Below are 19415 nucleotides of genomic sequence, written 5' to 3' on the forward strand. Positions count from 1 at the left end.
CCATCATCATCATCAATCATATTTATTGAGCACTTACTGTGTGCAGAGCACTGTACTAAGTGCTTGGGAAGTACAAGTTGGTAACATATAGAGACAGTCCCTACCCAACAGTGGGCTCACAGTCTAAAAGGGGGCTGTTTCATAGCAAAATGAAGGGCATTCATTCATTCATTCATTCAGTCGTATTTATTGAGCGCTTACTGTGTGCAGAGCACTGTACTAAGCGCTTGGGAAGTGCAAGTTGAGGTCAGAACCCCTACCGATATGGAGGCTACCAAACCAGCAGGATTAATACTACACTTCTCACGTCACGTCAGCTGAGGTTAACCGAATCCTCCGCCAAACTCCCGGGCCGAAGGATGCCTCGGACAGGGGTCCTGGCTTTTATTCCTTCCTTTATCAGCCCCCTCTCACTTGCATGAACGCTACCATTCAAGCAGCGTGGCAGCTACGACCCTCCCCGGACTTTTTCTGCTGATGCAGTGTGACCTAGTGGCAACAGCCTGGGCTGGGAGTCAGAGGACCTGTATTCTAATCCCAGTTCTGCCGACTGCTTTCTTTGTGACCTTTGACAATCAATCAATCAATCGTATTTATTGAGCGCTTACTGTGTGCAGAGCACTGTACTAAGCACTTGGGAAGTCCAAGTTGGCAACATATAGAGACGGTCCCTACCCAACAGTGGGCTCACAGTCTAGAAGGGGGAGACAGAGAACAAAACCAAACATATTAACAAAATAAAATAAATAGAATAGATATGTACAAGTAAAATAGAGTAATAAATATGTACAAACATATATACATATATAGAACAGTGCTTTGCACAAAGTACTTAATACTATCATTATTGTTGTTATCCATAAATTCAGCCAGTCAATTGTATTTATTAAGGCCTTACTGTGTGCACAGCCCTGTATTAAGTGCTTGGGAGAGTACAATACAACAATAAACACTCATTCCCAGCCCACAACAAAGCTACAGTCTAGAGGGACTCAGAAAGTAGAAGGAAAGGAGGTAGTATTTGGTTCTATGTGCCTGGGACAAGTGTTCTTATTTCTTTTTTTTTATTCCATTTGTGAGGGACAATTGTTGGGGGGAAAATCCAATGTCTAGTGCCAGCTCACATTAGATGTGATTGTGTGGTGAATGCAAGCTCAGTCATCATCATCATCATCAATCGTACTTATTGAGCGCTTACTGTGTGCAGAGCACAAATCATTTAACTTCTCTGTGCCTCAGTTTCCTCAACCTCAAAATGGGAATTCATATTCACTGAGTCCTATTTGGGACAGGAACTGTGTCTGACCCGATTAACTTGTGTCCCAGCACTTAGAACGGTGCTTGACATATACTAAGCACTTGACATATACCACAAAACATTTTAAAAGGGAAGCAGCGTGGCTCAATGGAAAAAGCCCGGGCTTTGGAGTCAGAAGTCATGGGTTCAAATCCCGGCTCCGCCACTGGTCAGCTGTGTGACTTTGGGCAAGTCACTTCACTGCTCTGGGCCTCAGTTCCCTCATCTGTAAAATGGGGATGAAGACTGTGAGCCCCCCGTGGGACAACCTGATCACCTTGTAACCTCCCCGGCGCTTAGAACGGGGCTTTGCACATAGTAAGCGCTTAATAAGTGCCATCATCATTATTATTATTATTATTATTAAAAAAGGAACAAGTTGAAGTACCCTTCCATGCTGCAAAGAAGCCTCAGTCAGGGGGGGCCTGATATGAGTGGCTTCCTCTCCTGAAGGAGAACGAACCTGTTTTCAAAAAAACGTGTGCTGAGCAGACGGCCTTTTCCCCATTCCTCTGTTTATCCCCGCAGTATCGCAGGGTGTTTACAAGTGTTTATCTCTGAACCTCCCCTGAAGGGCAGAAGCATAAACATTTCCGGAGAAATAAATGATGGTTTTCCAAGTTCTTTATCAGGCGTCCAGTTGAAAGATCTAGTATGGTGTTTTCCTTCCCTCCCCGACTCCGCCGGGGACCCCAGCACCATAAATCAAGCCCGTTTTAGCAGAGGCACAATTCTTGCGGTCCATTAACATCACCTCCGAGAGAATGTAACCTTTAGTCGCTTTGAACTCGTTAAGGGACCGCAGGCATTTCCACTAACTTTGATGTATGAAAAACGGATCATTCTTCAGAGGTTATCTATAAACAGTAATTTTGCAAAGCCACAGACCATACTCGAGAGGCGAAAGCCCTGCCCTCAATTACCGGCCCCCCAACTCCCTACGTCCAAGTCCGACTCCGCGTTCCCAGAAAGGACGCTGTCCTCGGAAAGGGCAGCTCCCCGCCGCGGCACAAGGCCCGAGGTCGCTTTCGACCGCAGGAAACAGGGAGGACAGGATAGGGAATCATTTATTGAACAAACCGGCGCTGGTTTACATACTTACCGGGAGGCTTTCATCTCCTCAGTGCACCAGAAAACTCATAAAACGACACCGACTGATAAGCTGGAACGATTTAGATATAGGCCGTGCTTTTAAGCTTTTCAAAGAGTAAGCAGCAGCCAGGCTATATTTGCTGATAGTATTAAATATGTATATTTATACACACTGCAGACAAGACCAGAGCAAGACATCTCCCAGAATAGACTCACTAATCCGACAAACCAGATACACACCTATTCACACACCTACTTAGACGGTCATTTCGCCATACCTCATCTGTAAAATGGGGGTTAAGACTGTGAGCCCCCCGTGGGACAACCTGATCATCTTGTAACCTTACCAGCGCTTAGAACAGTGCTTTGCACATAGTAAGCACTTAATAAATGCCATTATTACTATTATTATTAAGTGGTGGAGCCTGGATTTGATCTCATCTGAGCTGAGGCTGGGAGTGAGCGCTCATTAATCAATAAGCCCAATCGCCACACTGGTGCCAATACACCAATTAAAAACAAACAAACGAAAAAATAACTTTAACTTGTACCGATGACTCTCAAACTTCTCCAGACCTCTGGGTCCCCACTGTGGTTCCTTTCGTATAATAGTGATAATTTTTTATGGTATTGGTTAGGTACTGTGTAGCACCGGGGTAGATACAAGATCAGGCTGAACAAAAGCTTTGTGCCACGTGGGGTTCACAGTGTTAATCCCCATTTTAAAGATGAGGTAACTGAGGCACAGGGAGGTGAAGTGAGTTGCCCAAGGTAACACAGCAGACAAGTGGAGGAGCTAGAATTAGAACCTAAGTCCTCCGACTCACAGGCCCGTGCTCTGCCGTGCTCTCTAGACTGTGAGCCCGTTGTTGGGTCGGGACCGTCTCTATATGTTGCCAACTTGTACTTCCCAAGCGCTTAGTACAGTGCTCTGCACACAGTAAGCGCTCAATAAATACGATTGAATGAATGAATGAATGTTTGGCTCCCAGAGGGATGTTAATCCGAGTACTTGGGAAAAGCCAGGAAAGGATGGGGTCCGGCTAAATCCAGCCCCGGCGGTCCCGGGTGGCAGCAAGTACGGCGGCAAAGGTCTGTGAGCATGTCACATACTTGTGAAACGCTGTACGGGTAAATTAAGGCTCAAAGATTCCCCCAGACGCCCTCCCAGGCCCAGCAGAATCCCACTCTTGCCCTGTCCTTATCCTCTCCCGAGCACCTGGCACAGCGCTTGGCACATGGTGAGTGCTCAGTAGATACAACTATTTGATTAGTCTTTGGTAGGCCTGATAAACTCATGTTTCAGATGCGGGGATTGAGGAATTCGGTCAACTTGGAGGTGAAGTTGCACCCCCACGCTCTGGAGTGCAACTTGGGGATACTCGGGGAACCGCCTGGTCTATTTTTTAGAGGATGGGAAGCTCTCGGCTGAAAAAAAAAGACCTCCCGATGCCATTTATCAGCATTCTTCCGAGAGGCTGCAGGAGCAAAACGGGTTGTTAAGACGGGCCCAAACTGGGCCTGAGACACATCCCTTTATGCGTTCAAAGCGACTTGAACAAAGGCCTCTGGGACTCTCCCCAAGCCAGCCCTTAGGAGAAGCCGCATGGCCCAGTGGAAAGAGCCCGGGCTTGGGAGTCAGAGGTCGTGAATTCGAATCCCTGCTCCGCCACGTGTCTGCCGTGTGACCTTAGGCAAGTCACTTCCCTTCTCTGAGCCTCAGTTCCCTCATCTGTAAAACGGGGAAGAAGACTGTGAGCCCCCCGTGGGACAACCTGATCACCTTGTATCCTACCCAGTGCTTAGAAAAGTGCTTTACACATAGTAAGCCCTTAATAAATGCCATTATTATTATTATTATTTCAAATCTGAGCAATTCAAGTTGGGGGGCTGCATGCAAACTACTGTAATATTCCCAGGTAGGTCATTTTCCCCTATCTATCATCCACCCTATTAGCCAAGTTCAGGGTCGCCAGCCCTCGACTTCCAACAGGGTCATCTGGTCTTTGAACTAAACCTGCCACGGGGGACCACATTAAGAGACTGTAGCTGGCCATCGGGCCCAACACGGTTTCTCTCTGAAGCTCAGCAAATGAGGCCGGCTTAAGCATTTTTTCCAAAACGTCACTGACTGGTAAATGCATCTGAAGTGCACCGCAGAGGATCAAAAGCTTACGCTGAATTTATGTTACGTTAAGCCCCGGGTCTCGGAGAATCCCAGAGTAACTCCTCCTAGAGCAGTAAACGGCACACCGTCATGTTAAGAAAAACAGACCCCCTTCTCCATTAATATTCCTGCTTGAAGACCAACACTATTTAATTGGAAGTTTCCTCTCGCTGTGCCAATCACAGTTTGAGCTCCTTCCTGAGAAGTCTGAAAACGCACGGTCTTGCGTGACACGTAAAGTCCGAGAGGGAGGGGGAAAAAAAAACGCTCCAATGTTTTTCTTCCTTGCGCGTCAAGCACCTGGTCAGTAGAGCCTTAAAGGCTCTTAAAGGCATTCCTCTCCTCCTCCTGAGAGTCAAAGCCCACTTACTTCTGTTTCCCTTCCTAAGCCTCTGAAGTTACATCACTTTTCTCTTCCATGTGCAGTTGAGTGTGCTTTCCCACACGGCTCCCCCTCTTATTCATCCCGCTCTTAATTAACGGTGATGGTTCCTTGACCGCCAGGGCCGGCGGGACAGGAGAGTCGACTCGCGCAAGATTACTCTGGCCTCGGGGAGGAAGACGCGGAATTTCTGGTGTCACATTTATTTAGTCGGGAATAAATGAGCAGCGCCCACACCGGGCCCATGCCTATCCAGCTGCTGGAGCCTTTCCACACAAAGGGGAGACTGTTAGGAGATGGCCCCACCTCCTCCCTTCCCTCCCGCCGGCTCCCCGTCCACGCTTGCTCTCCACGCGACCCGTCGCGGAGGCCTGAGGGGCTGAGGTGGGTGTCGCAGCTGGGGATGTGTCGCTCTCCTTCTCCGCCCTCCGATGCCATCCCAGGGGAGCCAGGGAGAAACTAGGCCGGCACAGACGGCCCTGAGATGTAGCGCTTTGGGCACGATGGGGAGGGCTGGGGTAGCAGAGCGGGTGCCGGCTGCTCGAAGGCCTCCCCTTCAGAGCGGTTGCCACTCCTCCCCCTCACTGTCACCTCCACCGCTCCCTGACAGCCCACCCGACTAGGCGCTCGAGGGGCGGCTCCGCTCTGTCCTGATCTGCCCCGGCCGCCCCTTGCCCAGCTGGGGCCTTGGAGAGAGCTACTGTCTGAGAAAATTGGGGCAGGGAGGCAGCGGAATGTGTAGGACCAGCCATCATCATCATAATAATAATGATGGCATTTATTAAGCGCTTACTATGTGCAAAGCACTGTTCTAAGCGCTGGGGAGGTTACAAGGTGATCAGGTTGTCCCATGGGGGGCTCACAGTCTTAATCCCCGTTTTACAGATGAGGTAACAGGCACAGAGAAGTGAAGTGACTTGCCCAAAGTCACACAGCTGACAATTGGTGGAGCCGGGATTTGAACCCATGACCTCTGACTCCAAAGCCCGTGCTCTTTTCCATTGAGCCACGCTGCTTCATCATCATCATCATCAATCGTATTTATTGAGCGCTTACTATGTGCAGAGCACTGTACTAAGCGCTTGGGAAGTACAAATTGGCAACATATAGAGACAGTCCCTACCCAACAGTGGGCTCACAGTCTAAAAGGGGGAGACGGAGAACAAAACCAAACATACTAACAAAATAAAATAAATAGAATAGATATGTACAAATAAAATAAATAAATAGAGTAAAAAAAATATGTACAAACATATATACATATATACAGGTGCTGTGGGGAAGGGAAGGAGGTAAGATGGGGGGGATGGAGAGGGGGACAAGGGGGAGAGGAAGGAAGGGGCTCAACCACCAGCCCACCCTCCATCCCCACAACTCCCTGGCGCCCGGCACTCAATCCCGGCCCACCGCTCACTTGCTGGGGTGGTTGAAGAGGTGGGGGCAGATTCCCCAGGAGACGGTGAGAGAACCTGGAAGTCTACATTGGGCAGGAGATCACGGGACCCGCCGTTTTTGACCTCATTCTTCTCTGCTGCTGTGAGGCGGGGGATGATGTCCTCCCCCGGGTGACCCATGGAGTAGTTCCCAATGCATTCATTCGTTCAATCGTATTTATTGAGCGCTTACTGTGTGCAGAGCACTGTACTAGGCGCTTTCACCACAGTAACCAGCTACCGATTAGCTACGGCAATACCCCGCCTCCTCACCCGGAGAGGGGAGGAGAATGGGAACCTCTGGAAGTCACTTGCTCCCAGTCTATCACAACACTGCCGCAGTGGGGACCCTGATCGGGCGCCCTGCTGCCGAGGCCAGCTCTGTGGTGGAGTCCCCGGAGTTGTGTTATCCGGCTGGGAAGGCGGATACCCAGCCACGCTACCCTGCAGGGTGGACATAAATGGGGGGCCTCCTCCCCCGCAGCACCAAGTTTTTGGGGGTGGCTGCTGTCACGTCTCAGGAGGAACCCCTTCTAGACTGTGAGCCCACTGTTGGGTAGGGACCATCTTTATATGTTGCCAACTTGGACTTCCCAAGCGCGTAGTACAGAGCTCTGCACACAGTAAGCGCTCAATAAATACGATTGAGTGGATGAATGAATGCACCCCTAGGGCAGGGGACCACCTCTGCTCCTGCACACAGGTTTGTGTGCCCGAGGATGGTCGGCAGATGGGCTTGAGGGGCGCCAGCTCTAGGCCGGAGCCAACCACCCAGCATCCCGGCTGGGAATCGGGAGCTGCCGGGGAGTGACAGCTGAAGGTTGGTCTCAGGGCCGGCACACAAAGGGAGCTGCCACAGCGGATGAACTCTCCGCTGCCTGCTCAGACTGGCAGGTGTGAGGTCAGAGCCTCTGGCTGGAGGGAGCTGACGGACGGGAAGGGGGTGTTGGGGGATTGGTGTGAGGGGGGCGCGAGCCGCTTACTCCTGCTTTAGCGTGGCTCAGTGGAAAGAGCCCGGGCTTTGGACTCAGAGATCATGGGTTCAAATCCCGGCTCCACCGATTGTCACCTGCGTGACTTTGGACAAGTCACTTCACTTCTCTGGGCCTCGGTTACCTCATCTGTAAAATGGGGATTAAGACTGTGAGCCCCCTGTGGGACAACCTGATCACCTTGTAACCTCTCCAGCGCTTAGAACGGTGCTTTGCACATAGTAAGAGCTTAATAAATGCCATTATTATTATTAGATCTCCCTTAGCATCCGGATGGAGGGATTGGGGTGGGGGCCACAAACTCTTCAGCTTGTAGAGAGTTTCTGGAAGGTTTGTGGCAGGGCAGCTCTGGAAGGGGAGGCAGAGGAGGAAGGGCGACGGGGGAGGTGGGGGAAGAGGCGGGAGGAGGAGAAGGCTATTTCTGCTTCGTTCCACACGGCTGAGTGACTCCCCAAGATAGCTGACTTGCATTCCCGCTTGGTCAACACAGATGAAAACACATCCCCCTATACTTGCAGTCTATCAAGGTAAACATTCAGATGGTAGTAAATCTAATACTTGGGAAAACGAAGGATGATCAGCAGGCGGATGGAGGGGACGAGGTTAAGAAAGGCTTCGCGACCACGACCTTCCCAGCATGTCGCCGAGGCTGGGCCAACTGGCTTCCAGGAATCTGATGGTCAGCCCTGACCTGACGGCTCACAAACCAGACCCGCTCCCAAACACAATCTCCAAACTCCCGCATGTGGACAAGAGGTTGACGGATGGGGGTGATTCTAAGTTTCAGGAGAGAGGGAGGAAGAGGGAGGGAAGGAGGAAGAGACTAAATGGAGGAGGGGACAAGCCAGAAACAAAATGGACAGACAGGAAGCGTGAACAGGCCATTCTTTTCATCTCCTCTGATTTGTCGGTCGCGAATGCCCTCATGTGTTTTCTACACCAGAGCACCCGGAACCGGTCTCAGTAGTGCAGGCCCCACAGCGAGCCTGCGCTAACATCAGGGCCATCCTACCTGCAGCAGATGACTGCTTTACAGGACAGCGCCAGATCCAGAAAGCTCTGCCTCACTTCAAACGACAGCGCGTACTTCAGGGTCTGGCCGTCGATGATCAGGGCGATGTCATTCTCCTTCCCCAGCGAGTCGCCGAGGCTTGTACAGTGCTGAGTCAATGCCGCTCTTGTAGCCTGAGAAGTGGGAAAAAAAACACAAGTCAAAAACCTTTTCCCCGTTTCATCACACCAGGAGAGAGAATCCCGGGTCTTCGGCCGGCTGGGTTTGCCGATAAAGAGTTGAAGTGACTGGAGCTCTTCAGGTTCCCTCTTGGTCTGTCTCTTGTCGCTTCTCATCTCTCAGTTTACCAGCTCCTTGATGTCACCCATGAAACTGCAAATCCTCTCAGAAGCAACGCTGTCAAATTGTGTTGCCAGCTTTTACTTCCCAAGCGCTTAGTGCAGTGCTCTGCCCACAGTAAGCGCTCAATAAATACGACTGACTGACTGAATGAATGAATCAGTGATATTTATTGAGCGCTTACTGTGTGCAGAGCGCTGTTTTAAGAGCTCAGGGGAGTACGATACAACAGAATCGGTCGACACGTTTCCTGCTCGCCGTCGATTCCTGCTCAACGCTTCCAACTTAGAATCGCCCCATCCCCGCCTCCGTGATCATGCTACCCACGGTCGCCCAGGGTGTTCCCTGGGTATCCGGGTGTCAGGGTCCATTCTGGGTTCGGGACAGACAGAAAGGAATCAAGGGGACCACATTCCAAGTGTCCGTGGTCCCTTTAGCCATAAAATGGGGATGAATGTGAGAGATCGCTCCCAGCTGCAGGAATACTCAAGTCATTCTTTCAAAATCCCTCGGGACCGACTCTTCACCCACCTTCTTGAGGATGTGGCTAGGTGTTCATTCAATCGTATTTACTGAGCGCTCACTGTGTGCAGAGCACTGTACTAAGCGCTTGGGAAGTCCAAGTTGGCAACATATACAGACGGTCCCTACCCAACAGCGGGCTCGCAGTTTAGAAGATGTGTGGCTCAGAAGGTTCTGCCGAAACCTCATGGGCAAAACCATCTCCAAGCTAGAGGGGCTCCCTTCATTTCCCACTATCTTCAGTTGGTTTTCTTTTGAGCAAATGCCCGTAATACTGAGGCGGAGGATGAGAGGAGTTGGGGTGGGGGGAAGGAAGAGGTACTAAACTTAGCCCTAGGATAGTCACCTTCAAATCAATAGGGGTCCTGCCTGTATCATATTGATATTTATCATCATCAATCGTATTTATTGAGCGCTTACTGTGTGCAGAGCACTGTACGAAGCGCTTGGGAAGTCCAAGTTGGCAACATATAGAGACAGTCCCTACCCAACAGTGGGCTCACAGTCTAAAAGTGGGAGACAGAGAACAAAACCAAACATACTAACAAAAATAAAATAAATAGAATAGATATGCACAGAGTAATAAATATGTACAAATATATACATATATACAGGTGCTGTGGGGAAGGGAAGGAGGTAAGATGGGGAGGATCATCATCATCATCATAGCCCCAAATCAGAAAAGAAACTTTTGGCTCAGGCTAAAAAACTTAGCCAGCATTAAGCTCATTAGTGCAGCACACAAGGCAGTACCTCATTGCCCTCCGCCAAGTAAATTCAACTCTTAGGGTATTAAGTTACACATAATCAGAGTCTAAATAAATGCGAATTACAGTGTTTATGAAATGCGTTCAAAAGACACAGAACCTCTCCTCCCACGGGGACTCATTTCGGACTCGGCTACCAGTGCAAACGCACAACCTGGTTCTTTTCTCTCACCGCATCCACTCTCCTTCTCAACAACAACAATCAATCAATCGTATTTATTGAGCGCTTACTATGTGCAGAGCACTGTACTAAGCGCTTGGGAAGTACAGATTGGCAACACATAGAGACAGTCCCTACCCAACAGTGGGCTCACAGTCTAAAAGACTGGCTAACAACAGGCTTCGGAAAAGGCTGGTTGGGGGAGCTGGTTGTATACCGTCCGGTCCTCGGCCCAGAACGGACAGTGATGTCGGCTGCGAGTAGAGAACCCCATTATTAAAGTGGAAATGAACAGGTCCCGGATGCCGAGAACCTCCATAACCCCCTTCCTTGAAACTGTGCCATTTCCTAACCCTTCCGGGGAAAGCGGGCGGCCCCCTTCCAGTCCCCGGCCCGGTTCGTTTTTCGGCGCTCCCCTGCCTCATCCAGGAACCGGAGCGCTCTCGGGACTCGTCTGGCAGACACCGGGCGAGGCTCTACGACCTGCGGGAGAGCAGCCGTTCTCGGACTAATCCAAACAGCAAATGAAAACACTAACATTCCTGAAAGAGGAATAGTCAAGGGAGGCCGTAAAAACATTCTCTGTGTGTGTGTGTGCGGCAGCTGCGGGCCGGGCAAACGGCCACGGAAGATTGCAGCCACCTGAAGCAAACAGGATCCCCAGTTCTATCAACTGCTCCCCCTGAAGATGGGGGCGGCCAGCCAGAAAGGGCTAGCTGTGAGCAACACCACCCACGGCCCCAAATCCCCCCCGCTCCTCTGCCAAGCGACATCAACAGACAATCAGGACATGACACATCTCGGCAGGACTTCTCCCCTCCAACGGGCAGGCCCCGCTGCCGAGCACGTGGCCCGAGGGAACAGATCCTCGCCGCTGGACACCTTGCTCCGGCCGGGCTTCTGTTGTATCGCCCTGGCGCTTGCTATATAAAACGCGGTGCGCTCGGCGAGCTTAATAAATACCGATGCTACTGCTACTGTGGGACCCTCCTTCCTGACAGCCGCGGGATCCCGAAAGCACAGACCCGGGGGCCGCGCTCTGCCTGGCCCCACACAGTCCGAGATCCAGGAGATGCACAGAAATTCCCCTTTCCGGGCCTCCGCGGCAGTTCTACTTCATCCGTTCATTCATTCAATCGTATTTACTGAGCGCTTACTGGGTGCAGAGCACTGGACTAAGCGCTCGGGAAGTCCAAGTCGGCAACATCGAGAGACGGTCCCTACCCAACAGCGGGCTCACGGTCTAGAAGGGGGAGACGGACAACAAAAGGTATTCACAAAATAAAATAAATCGAACAAATATGGACGAATAAAATAATAAATATGGACAAACATATATACAAGTGGTGCGGGGAGGGGAAGGAGGTAAGGCGGGGAGATGGGGAGAGGAAGGAGGGGGCTCAGTGTGGGAAGGCCTCCTGGAGGAGGTGAGCTCTCAGTAGGGCTTTGAAGGGAGGAAGAGATTATTTATTAAGTGCTTTCTATGCGTCAAGCGCTGGGGAGGATCATCACCATCATCAATCATATTTATTGAGCGCTTACTATGTGCAGAGCACTGTACTAAGCGCTTGGGAAGTACAAATTGGCAACATATAGAGACAGTCCCTACCCAACAGTGGGCTCACAGTCTAAAAGGGGGGAGACAGAGAACAAAACCAAACATACTAACAAAATAAAATAGACTAGATATGTATAAATCAATTAAATAAATAAATAAATAGAGGATTTACGAGGATACAACCCCGTGACATCGGGAGCAATCCTCATCCCACCTGGGGCTCACCACCTAAGAGGGACGGGAAGGGGGCACCTCATCCCTCTTTCCCGGACACCCAGAGAGGGCAAGCGACCTGCCCGAGGGCAGACAGCAGACCAGGGGCAGGGCGGGGGCTCGAACGGGGGGCTGGCTGGTGATTCCCGGATCCACGCTCTTCCCCCTAGGCCACACCGCCGCCTCCTCCTCCCGAGGCCAGAGAGCTCGGCAACTGAGGCACCTCCCTCTCTGGGCACCGACGGATCTTCCCACCGTCCCCTGGACAGGTCCACCGGCTGGCTCTGGGAATGTAGCACCCAATATCCCTTCCCTCTGCGGCTCCGTCAGCTACTAGGGCTACTCCAAAACTCACTGGGTCTAAACTGGAAACTCACTGTGGGCAGGAAATGTGTTGAACTATATGACAGTGTACTCTCCCAGGCATTAAGTGCTCAACAATTCCCAGGAAACCGAGCAAGGAGGGAGCAAAGTGCCCTCCCTTCGCCCTCAGGCTCACAGAAGCTCCTCCCTAGAAGGGAGGATTCATTCATTCATTCAATCGTATTTATTGCGCGCTTACTGTGTGCAGAGCACTGGACTAAGCGCTTCATTCATTCATTCGTATGTATTGAGCGCTTTTTTTTTAATGGCATTTATTAAGCGCTTACTATGTGCAAAGCACTGTTCTAAGTGCTTCCTGTGTGCAGAGCACTGGACTAGGCGTTTCATTCATTCATTCATTCCATCGTATTTATTGAGCGCTTACTGTGTGCAGAGCACTGGACTAAGCGCTTGGGAAGTCCAAGTTGGCAACATCGAGAGGCGGTCCCTACCCCACAGCGGGCTCACAGTCTAGAAGGGGGAGACAGAGAACAAAACAAAACATATCAACAAAATAAAACAGAATATGTACAAGTAAAACAAATAATAATAATGGTATTTGTTAAGCACTTACATCAACAAAATAGAACAAATAGAATATGTACAAGTAAAACTAATAATAATAATGGTATTTGTTAAGCGCTTACTAAGTGCAAAGCACTGTTCTAAGCGCTGGAGGGGGATACAAGGTAATCAGGCTGTCCGACGTGGGGCTCACAATCTCAATCCCCATTTTACAGATGAGGGAACTGAGGCACAGAGAAGTGAAGTGACATGCCCAAAGTCACACTTGCCATGTCCCAGTCTCCGTCCCCGGAGACAGCTTTGGGTTGGTGCCAAAAGACCTGCCCTTGAGTGAGGGAGTTCAGACAACTTCCCAGTAAGAGGGAAGATGGCAAGTCCTCCAAGTCTCCAATTCCCTTCTGTGGGGATTTTAACTTGTGAGAAACTATAAAACCGGTCGGTCAACCTTGAGTGGAAGGGAGAAGCGGCAGTTGACTGGTTTTGCAAATGCCTGGTGGGTTCGCACCAATCAATCAATCAATTGTATTTATTGAGCGCTTACTGTGTGCAGAGCACTGTACTAAGCGCTTGGGAAGTACAAGATGGCAACATACAGAGACAGTCCCTACCCAACCGTGGGCTCACAGTCTAAAAGGGGGAGACAGAGAACAAAACCAAACATACTAACAAAATAAAACAAATAAATAGAATAAATAAATAAAACCAGGTTTCTGTGGGTGGGCGGGGGCCAGCTAGCTCCCCACTCTGCAGACCTGAGCTGGGAAAACTGAGGGATCGATCAATCAATCAATCAATCGTATTTATTGAGCGCTTACTGTGTGCAGAGCACTGGACTGAGCGCTTGGGAAGTACAAGTTGGCAACATCTAGAGACAGTCCCTACCCAACAGCAGGCTCACAATCTAGAAGGGGGAGACAGACAACAGAACCAAACATACTGACAAAATAAAATAAATAGAATAGATACGTATAAGATAAATAAATAGAGTAATAAATATGTACAAACATATATACATATATACAGGTGCTGTGGGATGAGTTCCCTAGCTCCGGAAATCAAACACCAACGTCAACCCTTCAACCGGACCTATGAGATTGGGCCTATCTGGAGCATAATAATAATATAATAATAATAATTTTGGCATTTGTTAAGCGGTTACTGTGCCAAGCACTGTTCTAAGCGCTGGGGGAGATACAAAGTAATCAGGTTGTCCCACATGGGGCTCACAGTCTTAATCGCCGTTTTCCAGATGAGGTAACTAAGGCACAGAGAATAATAATAATAATGATGGTATTTGTTAAGCGCTTACTATGTGCAAAGCACTGCTCTAAGCGCTGGGGAGGTTACAAGGTGATCAGGTTGTCCCACGGGGGGCTCACAGTTTTAATCCCCATTTTACAGATGAGGGAACTGAGGCCCAGAGAAATTGTGACTTGCCCAAAGTCACCCAGCTGACAGTTGGCAGAGTTGGGATTTAATAATAATAATAATAATGGCATTTATTAAGCGCTTACTACGTGCAAAGCACTGTTCAAAGAGCTGGGGAGGATACAAGGTGATCAAGTTGTCCCATGGGGGGCGCACAGTCTTCATCCCCATTTTACAGATGAGGTAACTGAGGCACAGAGAAGTTAAGTGACTTGCCCAAAGTCACACAGCTGACAGTTGACAGAGCCGGGATTTGAACCCACAACCTCTGACTCTGACCTTCTAAACTGTGAGCCCACTGTTGGGCGGGGACCGTCTCTATATGTTGCCAACTTGGACTTCCCAAGCGCTTAGTACAGTGCTCTGCACACAGTAAGCACTCAATAAATCCGATTGAATGAATGAATGAATGACTCCAGAGCCCGGGCTCTTTCCACTGAGCCACGCTGCTTCTCCAGAGAAGTTAAGTGACTTGCCCGAAGTCACACAGCTGATACGTGGCGGGGCCGGGATTCGAACCCACGACCTCTGACTCCGAAGCCCGGGCTCTTTCCACTGAGCCACGCTGCTTCTCTAAAGCAACGCTGATGCATTTCAGGGTCCGATGAGGGTTTTGGGGAAGAGTCGTTGACTCTTCGAAATGAGTCTTCGAGTTTGGGGGAATCAGAAGCTGAACTTTGAGAATTTGCTTGACCAGGTAAGGTAAAACACCCTACAAAAAATGTAAAACTGGGAATTTTTAGAAGGCTCAGCTTCCTGCTGGTCATTACATTATCTAAGCGTCCATCGCGTGGTAGACACTGTCCTGAAAGTAGAAAAGATTTAGTCCCTGACTCAGTTTTGACTTCTTTAATAAATACTCCATCTTGCACAGTAAACGACACTCTGACCTTTTCTTTGAATAGCGTTCTTTTTTTTTTCTCTCCCCTCCAAAGGAGGGAAGAAAACATTGACCGATTCATCCGAGACTCCTGAACAACGCACCGTTCACGTTACTCGAAATAAAGTCTGCTTTAAATCAGGACCCTGAGCCCCAGAAATAAATACACCGAGGGATTTCTAATTCTCGGCTTTCACCAGCCGATTATTTTCATTCACAACAATGAAAGAACTTGATACGGCCTGCCCCGAAGACAGCCCGTGAACACAGTGTACGCGGCGAAATTAGCCCGAACAATGCTGCCCAGTCTTTGACGTTCCTCTCTCTTCACACCGGGAACACTTACCGTTTAGTTAATAAAAGATGTCGGCCGCGAGACGGGGAAGAGTTACTTTATCTGCGGCTCTCGCCGCCCGGGCCCGTTCGGGAACGTTGTTTTTGGGGGGGTCTGTGAGTTTGGAAAGGCGGAGGTTGCCAAGGAAGACAAAGACGTCGAAGCCAGGGCCGTCTCAATCCTAAAACGGTTCTCGCCATCAGCTCTCAACGCGGTCTCCCGGCTGAGTTGGAGCCAATCGTCGTTAATATCAAGCGCCTATAGATTTGCGGTTATTTGGGGAGCAATTAGCCGGTTTGGGCTTCCCCCGTTTCCTCCCACAGCCCAACTTTTAGCCACTCGACTGCCGTCGGAAGCCGCGGGAAGGGAGGGAAGGATAAAACCCATCCCCTCAGCTCCACGCTGGCGGCCCTGGTTAAAGGGTTGGGTGGTGAGAGGTTGAAGTGAGCTTTGCGGACTTCAGCTTTCCACGCTATCGGTGTTCAAGAGGAGGAGAACGATTTGTACGTGGAAACTGAAAATGGTGGTCAGGACTCGGCCAGGAAATCCCAATGCTGCACAGATTTCTTCAAAATTAACTTTGTTCTCACCAAAGCCTTTTTAAAAAAGAGTTTTTGGAGTTTTTTTTAAATAGTATTTGTTAGGCACTCACAGTCTTAATCCCCATTTTGCAGATGAGGGAACCAAATCCCAGAGAATAATAATAATAATAATTATGGTATCTGTCAATCAATCAATCATATTTATTGAGCACTTACTGTGTGCAGAGCACTGTACTAAGCGCTTGGGAAGTCCAAGTTGGCAACATATAGAGACAGTCCCTACCCAACAGTGGCCTCACAGTCTAAAAAGGGGGAGACAGAGAACAAAACCAAACATACTAACAAAATAAAATAAATAGAATAGATATGTACAATTAAAATAAATAAATAAATAGAGTAATAAATATGTACAAACATATATACATATATACAGGTGCTGTGGGGAAGGGAAGGAGGTAGGATGGGGGGATGGAGAGGGGGATGAGGGGGAGAGGAAGGAAGGGGCTCAGTCTGGGAAGGCCTCCTGGAGGAGGTGAGCTCTCAGCAGGGCCTTGAAGGGAGGAAGAGAGCGAGCTTGGCGGATGGGCAGAGGGAGGGCATTCCAGGCCCGGGGAATGACGTGGGCCGGGGGTCGATGGCGGGACAGGCGAGAGCGAGGTACGGGGAGGAGATTAGCGGTGGAGGAGCGGAGGGTGCGGGCTGGGCTGGAGAAGGACAGAAGGGAGGTGAGGTAGGAGGGGGCGAGGGGATGGACAGCCTGGAAGCCCAGGGTGAGGAGTTTCTGCCTGATGCGCAGATTGACTGGTAGCCACTGGAGGTTTTCTCGGAGAAGCAGCGTGGCTCAGTGGAAAGAGCCTGGGCTTTGGAGTCAGAGGTCATGGGTTCAAATCCCGGCTCCGCCACTTGTCAGCTGTGTGACTTTGGGCAAGTCACTTCACTTCTCTGGGCCTCAGTTCCCTCACCTGTAAAATGGGGGTGAAGACTGTGAGCCCCCCGTGGGACAACCTGATCACCTCGTAACCTCCCCAGCGCTTAGAACAGTGCTTTGCACATGGTGAGCACTTAATAAATGCCATTATTATTATTATTATTACCATCTCATCGGGCTTTTAAAGACATGCGATCCGTTCGGCCTTGCCGCACAATGCCAAGTAACGCTCCGCCAGCTCAGGAAAGAGGTTTAAAAGAGTGGTGGGAGTCAGGTCCCTGGGAAAAGAGCCCCCGGGGCACTACCCAACCAACAATGAGTCTCTTGTATTTTTGCGCCATCTCTGATCTCCTTGATTTGTTTAGTTCCCGAGAGAGAAACTGGAGTTCTGAGTTGCTTGAACTTTTCATTCGTCGGCTATTTCCCGTGCCGAATGTAGGGAATTTGGAGGAAACCGGGCGAGTCGCAGAGACTCAGCAAGCTCAAGGTGTCAGAGGTCCCGCTCGATTTATTTTTTACGTTTACAGATTTCTCCCCACTATACCGGCTGATTCCTTTCAGAGTCTGGAGAGTGAGAGCAGGTACATACTAAGTTCTTTCATTTTTATTGGCGACGCTAGTTCTTAAAAACGTCATTCTTTCTAACCGCCCCTTGAAGCGATTTCAGTGAGGAGAGTGTAGTGGCTCAAACTCAGCCTGACATTTTACGGCCAAGTTTGATGGAGACTTTCCACTGTTGCCATTACCGTGAATTAGAGGAATCACCATCTGTTAGGTGAAGCGCAATTTGCTTAAAGCTGTCTAGTTCTCGGGCCCTGGGGACTAGTGGAGACATCTGGCATGAGACAATTCTGGGGGGGAACGTGCTAACGAGAATAACAAAAGCTAGGCATAATAATGGTTAGAGCCAAGCTGCGCCAAACCGAACTCAGTTCACAGGGCCCACGTTCAAAACGGAGCGGGAAGAAGTCATTCGAACGATAAAGCTAAAAGTGTCACATGCCCTCCGCCATCCTGAATGTAGCTGCAACTTTGTCTAAACCGGAGTACATATGAGGAGAAAATGAATCCACTGATGCTTATCGTATCCCTCATCCTCTCTGACTCTTTCCCATCCAGGAGAAATCAACTTTTCCCCCTCAATTTCCCCCCGAAATACGAGCACCTAACCTCCCATTCAATCAACCAGTGGCATTTGCTGAGCGACTGGGTACTGAGAGCAGTTGAGAAAGCTTTTAAGGATACTCGAGAGTTGCAAGAGGGATGAGCCACCTGCCGCCTTGTCCCTCAGTTTCCCCCGGAGACGTGTTTAGAGGCAGGGGGATTGTAGCTACTCCTGCTGAGAGATCAATCCTGGACCCGTTCCCCCATGCAGACCATTTGAAGATGAGGGCTGTCCCTGTACCCCCCGGTGAGGGTGCGGTGGCAGAATTACGGAGCCCTTTTTCCGACCCTACTGTCTCTCCGGCTACCACGGAACCCAGAGTCTGGAGAAACTGTGGCACAGTGTAATAATTAATAATGATGGCGGTATTCGTTAAGTGCTTACCAAGTGCCAGGCACTGTACTAAGCACCGGCTTAGGTAATTGGGTTGGACAGAGTGGGGCACACTGTGTTGGGCATGAGGTTCTTTAAGGCCTGTTCTCCTCACCAACGCGAGCAGCACGTTTTATGAAGCAGGTGTACATTTAACTGTCAACTATATGCTGCCAACTTGTACTTCCCAAGCGCTTAGTACAGTGCTCTGCACACAGTAAGCGCTCAATAAATACGATCGATTGATTGATTAACTGAGCGGGACTCCCTCAACAGTCAAAACGGCCATCTTTCTTCTTTCCCGCTGTAGCCAGAAAAAAAAAATTTCACGGGGCAGGAGTGTGGAGGAGGGCCGCTTTCATAATACTAATGGGTACTACGTTCAAAGATTCAGGGCGGGTGAACAATTGGAGTCTGGAGAGGAGCTCCCGAACCAAGGTGGCATTTGTTACGACTGACGCTTCCCTTTCCCAGCCTCAGGCGTTAGAGGCCCAGCCGGAGGCTTTGATAAATACTGTTTAACTAAAATGGAGAGACGGAAAGCGAACTGGAGAGTGTTGAGATAAGTAGGGGGACGGTGAGGGCGGGGGGGGGGGAAAAGGCTGTTGCCGGGGTTGGAAAGGGTGGGGGGAAGGATAGGATGGGGGGAGACTGGGTATGATTAAGTGCAACTCGGCCACTAATACGCTTCAGCTGCATTTGGCCCTTGGGGATGCCTCGGTATACCAGTCTCCCCTGATTACAACTCGACAGACATCACGCCCGTCCAGTTGGCTGTCCCGGCGTTACAGCTCGGGACGAACCGCTTCCCGCGCTGCCCCGAGGCACGGCTCGCTCCTGCCAAAAGCTGCAGATCGGACCCAGCCAGAGCGTTTGGCCCTTTGTTCCCCGGGGCCTCGGTTCCCGGGCAGGAATTTCCTATCCCCCTATGCAATATGTAAGCA

At 50.1% G+C, this 19415-nt stretch overlaps 1 protein-coding gene across 1 annotated transcript in view; it reads right to left on the bottom strand.

Moving 5' to 3' along the window:
- Positions 1-19415, bottom strand: part of ATP8A2 (ATPase phospholipid transporting 8A2) — a 333778-nt gene that overhangs the window by 156957 nt on the left and 157406 nt on the right. Inside the window, exon 25 of the mRNA XM_038762117.1 lies at positions 8376-8548. Coding sequence (XP_038618045.1) covers positions 8376-8548 — 173 coding nt within the window. The remainder of the gene's footprint in view (positions 1-8375; positions 8549-19415) is intronic.

The sequence above is a fragment of the Tachyglossus aculeatus genome, chromosome 20 (genome assembly GCF_015852505.1).
Source record: "Tachyglossus aculeatus isolate mTacAcu1 chromosome 20, mTacAcu1.pri, whole genome shotgun sequence".
NCBI classification, from domain to species: Eukaryota; Metazoa; Chordata; class Mammalia; order Monotremata; family Tachyglossidae; genus Tachyglossus; species Tachyglossus aculeatus.